The sequence below is a fragment of the Nansenia antarctica genome (genome assembly GCF_963989245.1).
Source record: "Nansenia antarctica genome assembly, chromosome: 3".
NCBI classification, from domain to species: Eukaryota; Metazoa; Chordata; class Actinopteri; order Argentiniformes; family Microstomatidae; genus Nansenia; species Nansenia antarctica.
In genome coordinates, this window is record NC_137688.1 from 38,389,917 (window position 1) to 38,394,916 (window position 5,000).

At 47.0% G+C, this 5,000-nt stretch overlaps 1 protein-coding gene across 1 annotated transcript in view; it reads right to left on the reverse strand.

Annotated features, from left to right (window-relative positions):
* The window catches only part of kalrnb (kalirin RhoGEF kinase b), a gene marked incomplete at both ends in the record, with an annotated part of 41,982 nt that overhangs the window by 13,187 nt on the left and 23,795 nt on the right, over nucleotides 1-5,000 (reverse strand). Inside the window, 8 exons of the mRNA XM_080527800.1 lie at nucleotides 1,680-1,782; nucleotides 2,186-2,340; nucleotides 2,490-2,591; nucleotides 3,032-3,222; nucleotides 3,415-3,526; nucleotides 3,817-3,909; nucleotides 4,498-4,587; nucleotides 4,829-4,898. Coding sequence (XP_080383926.1) covers nucleotides 1,680-1,782; nucleotides 2,186-2,340; nucleotides 2,490-2,591; nucleotides 3,032-3,222; nucleotides 3,415-3,526; nucleotides 3,817-3,909; nucleotides 4,498-4,587; nucleotides 4,829-4,898 — 916 coding nt within the window. The remainder of the gene's footprint in view (nucleotides 1-1,679; nucleotides 1,783-2,185; nucleotides 2,341-2,489; nucleotides 2,592-3,031; nucleotides 3,223-3,414; nucleotides 3,527-3,816; nucleotides 3,910-4,497; nucleotides 4,588-4,828; nucleotides 4,899-5,000) is intronic.

Sequence of the window (5,000 nt, forward strand, 5' to 3'; positions counted from 1 at the left end):
CACAGCTGTTTCGGGAATCCCACCATATGGAAAAAGTATTCCCAACAGAGAGAAAGGAGAGAGCGGGAGAGCAAGAGAGAGAGAGAGACACACTCACACACACACACAACACACACACACACACACACACCCTCACACACACTCACACACACCCTCACACACACTCACACACACTCAGAGAGTAAACAGCAGCGTAGTTAAGAGAAGTGCTGCGCAATAGCTTCTGAGCCATTACACATGCAAACACAACTTACACCTTCAGAAAATGCACACACACTCATACGCACACATGCACACACACACACACACACACACACACACACACACACACACACACACACACACACACTCAATTACGCAGCTGTCAGCCAATACACCCAATAAGTCATGTATCTGCCTCTGCACTAGCCCAGTGGAGAGGAGGAGTGGTCAGAGTAGTGCCATGCTGACTCTGCACTAGCCCAGTGGAGAGGAGGAGTGGTCAGAGTAGTGCCATGCTGAACCTCTCTCTGCCCTGCAGTGTCTTCATGGTCGTCAACTACCGGGTTTATTAGCTATTTCGCTTTGTAGCATTTTGACTATTTACAAACCAAATCAAAGTGAGTTGAAATTCTAGCCATGATGTCTAAATCTCTAAATCTTTCATAAACTACATACATAACAGTACATACATAACAGTACATACATACATACATACATAACAGTACATACATAACAGTACATACATACATACATACATACATACATACATACATCAAAGTGAGTTGAAATTCTAGCCACGATCTCTAAATCTTTCATAAACTACATAGATAACAGTACATACATAACAGTACATACATACAGTACATACATACATACATACATACATACATACGGTACATACATACATACATACCTACATACCTACATACCTACATACATACACTACATACATACATACATACATACAGTACATACATACATACATACATACATACATACATACATACATACATACATACATACATACATACATACATACATACATACATACATACATACCTACCTACCTACCTACATACATACATACAAACATACATACATACATACACAAACATAATATGAAAACATACCGAGAGAGAGTGGATGTGAGCAGTGGTAAAAATCTGCACCAAAATGATTTTAAACTCAGTATGGGGAACACCCTTCTTAAATTGTACACACACACACACACACACACACACACACACACACACACACACACAGCTGCTGCTGCTGCAGTGGTGAGGTCATGAATCTGTAGTTTGGAGACACACCCCTCTGGCACCTCTGTTCAGGGAGTGGTGTGAAATAACACACACTTCTCAACCACATGCGCATGCACAGACGCGTGCACACACACACACAGACACACACACACACACACACACACACACACACACATACACACACACGTACACACACACACACACACACACACACATACACACACACCCACCCACCCACACACACACTATATATTATTAAGGAAAAATATTGTGGAAAGTTCATTCCTCCCCCCAAAATATGGACACGGGTCAGTGTGGTGGTGGTTGGGTAATGTAGTCTCTACAGCAGGGGTCAGTGTGGTGGTGGTTGGGTAGTGTAGTCTCTACAGCACGGGTCAGTGTGGTGGTGGTTGGGTAGTGTAGTCTCTTTACCTTGTCACTGTCTGCGGTGTTCTGGGAGGTGCGGGAAGCGATGGAGACGGTGTCAGGCTGGCTGCTGGCGTCGCCCAGACTGTCTGCATCCTCACTGGCGTCCCTGAGGGGGAGGCAGGACACACAACAGGCTCAGATTCACCACACTGTTGAGGACTAACACGCACAACACACGCCTGAGGAGCAGTCACACAGCAGAGACGGTGAGAGAGAGAGAGAGAGATAGGGAGAGAGAGAGAGAGAAAAGGTTAGAGAGAGAGAAAGAGATAGAGAGAGAGAGATAGAGAGATAGAGAGAGAGAGATAGAGATAGAGAGAGAGATAGAGAGATAGAGAGAGAGAGAGAGAGAAAAGGTTAGAGAGAGAGAGAAAGAGAGAGAGAGAAAGAGAGAGATAGAGAGGGAAATGGGTAGAGATGGAAAGGGAGGGATGGACGGAAAAAGCAGGGGATAGGGACAGAGAGTAGGGATAGGGACAGAGAGTGTGTTTGGGGGTGGGGTTTCTGACCTCCTGTTGATGCTGCGCTGGCGGGCAAGCGTGGGGGCGGGGGTCTTGGGCAGGGGGATGGGCTCCCTCAGAGCCCCCCTCAGGTGGCCACGCCTCTCCTGGATCACCTGACGCACGCTACGCACCCACTCCTGCTTCAGCTCCAGAGAGGAGGCCTGAGAGAAAGAGAGAGAGCAGGGGGGAGGGAGAGAAGAGAGAGGTGTAACAGAAGCTACGGGGTAGCAGAGAGAGTGTGTGTGTGTGTGTGTGTGTGTGTGAGAGTGAGTGTGTGAGAATGCGAGTGTGTGGGAGCGCTCGCTCGTACCTTGAGGACGGTCTTGTTGTCTGAGGTCGGTGTGCGGCCCACCCACAGCGCAAACTTACAAGGGTCCCCCTCAATGTGCTCCGTCACCCCCAGCTCTGAAGTCTGTCAGCAGACAAACACACGCACACATTAAGGTGTGGCATGAGAGTTAAAGGTGTGGCATGAGAGTTAAACGTGTGGTATGTTAGTTAAAGGTGTGGTATAGATGTTAAAGATGTGCTATGTGAGTTAAAGGTGTGTTATGAGAGTTAAACGTGTGGTATGTTAGTTAAAGGTGAAGTAGGAGAGTTAAAGGTGAAGTAGGAGAGTTAAAGGTGAAGTAGGAGAGTTAAAGGTGTGGTAGGAGAGTTAAAGGTGAAGTAGGAGAGTTAAAGGTGAAGTAGGAGAGTTAAAGGTGAAGTAGGAGAGTTAAAGGTGAAGTAGGAGAGTTAAAGGTGTGTTATGAGAGTTAAAGGTGAAGTAGGAAAGTTAAAGGTGTGGTATGTGAGATAAAGGTGTGGTAGGAGAGTTAAAGTTGTGGTATGTGTGTGCGGCAGCCCTACCCTGAGCCGACTCTTGTAAAGGTACTTGATGCGTCCGGTGGAGTCCTTCATCTCCTTGCTGAAGACCAGCGACAGCTCAAACAGGAAGAGGTGACGTTCCCGTCCTTTCCGGATCAGAGACTTGGGATCCCACACCTGGAAGGAGTCCTGGAGGAGGAGTTCCCCCTGCACCTCCAATCCCTCCTCCAGACCTGTGACATCACACCGCAGGATGTGACATCATAGGATATGACAGGACAGCGATGTGAGCGATCACAACAACATGATTTGTCATACTCACACACAACGGCACAAGAACAACATGCTAACTGTAATATCATCAAACAAAAGATATCTAATAAAATACTTGGAAATATTTCATTTTAGTATGGTTAGAGACTTACCCTCCAGCATGCTGACGTGCATGGCATCGTTGGCTCGCTTGGGAACACTCAGCATGACGTCGAGACCCTCCTTGATCTCACCTTTCCCTTCCTCACAACACGCCAGCAACTCCTGCACACAGACACACACAGACACACACACACACAGACACAGACACAGACACACACACACACACACACAGACACACAGACACAGACACATACACATACACATACACACACACACACACACACACACACACACAGACACACAGAAACACACACAGTAAGAAAGAGATGCTTTCTGATGTCTTGGTTATTCTATCGGTGCCAGAGGAGTAAGAAGTTCACACACACACACACACACACACACACACACACTCACAACCTGTTACAGAACTATGTATTTCAAGTGTTCTGTACCTTCAGAAGGAGCTGGTACTTTGTGATGCGCTGCACTGGCTTAATGAGGGCTGACGAGATGGAGTTAGCAAGGCCATGCCTCCTCTGGACCTCCTACACACACACACAAGGTTAGAATATCATCTTGCCAACAGAACAATAGAATTCCATACTGTAGTTTACTGTAATAAATCACAACTGGATGCCTCACAATAGAGCACCATAGTACTGTTTATAGTGGTCCTCTGGGGCTCAGTTGGTAGAGCATTGCACCAACAATGCTTAGGTTGTGGGTTTGGTTCCCGCTGGGACGATATATACGGAAAAGTGTATGCACTCACTGCACTGTAAGTCGCTTTGGATAAAAGTGCTAATTGGTATATATATATATATTATAGACTAACAGGGTGAAGTCACTGTTCGAAGATACTGCAGATGGGAGAGAGGGAGAGAGGTAGAGAGAGGGGAGGAGAGTTTATGGGAGAGAGAGACCAAAAGAGGGTATGAATGACAAGCAGAGACATCGAAGAGAAAGAAAGAGAGCAGCGAGGAGAGAGCCATACCGTAAAAAAGAAAAAAGAGAGAGAGGCAGAAGAGGAAGAAACAGAGAGGCCTCGGGAAGGGAGAGAGATGGAGGGATAGAGAGAGATGGAGGGATAGAGAGAGAGGGAGGGAAGGAGAGGACAGGGGATGTCGTCTCACCTCAAAGAAGCCTGCCCCGTGCTGTTGGATCAGAAGGCTGGAGTCTGGCTTGTTTCTGCAGTACGTCACGTACATGTGGAACTTATCCGCCTGAGGCAGAGAGGGGTGGGGGGAGTGGGGGGGGTGGGGGAGGTTGTAGGTTATGCACGTTATCCCATGAATCATTGCAATATACTGACACATTGTGACACACTCTGTCTTTCTCTCTCTCTGACACACACACATGCACTCACACACACACATACACACGCATGCAGGCACACACACACGCGCACACACACACACACACACACACACACACACACACACACACAGCCACGTAATGTGTTACCCAGGTGACGAAGCAATGGCCCACGTCCTCGGGTAGCTGCTCATAGTTCTCCAGCTCCTTCAGGAAAATACTGTAACCAACAGCCAACCATAAAACAACGCATTTACAATCATACACAAACCATCACCGACCAACCAACACACAGGAAGACTGTATAAACACAATGACGTAT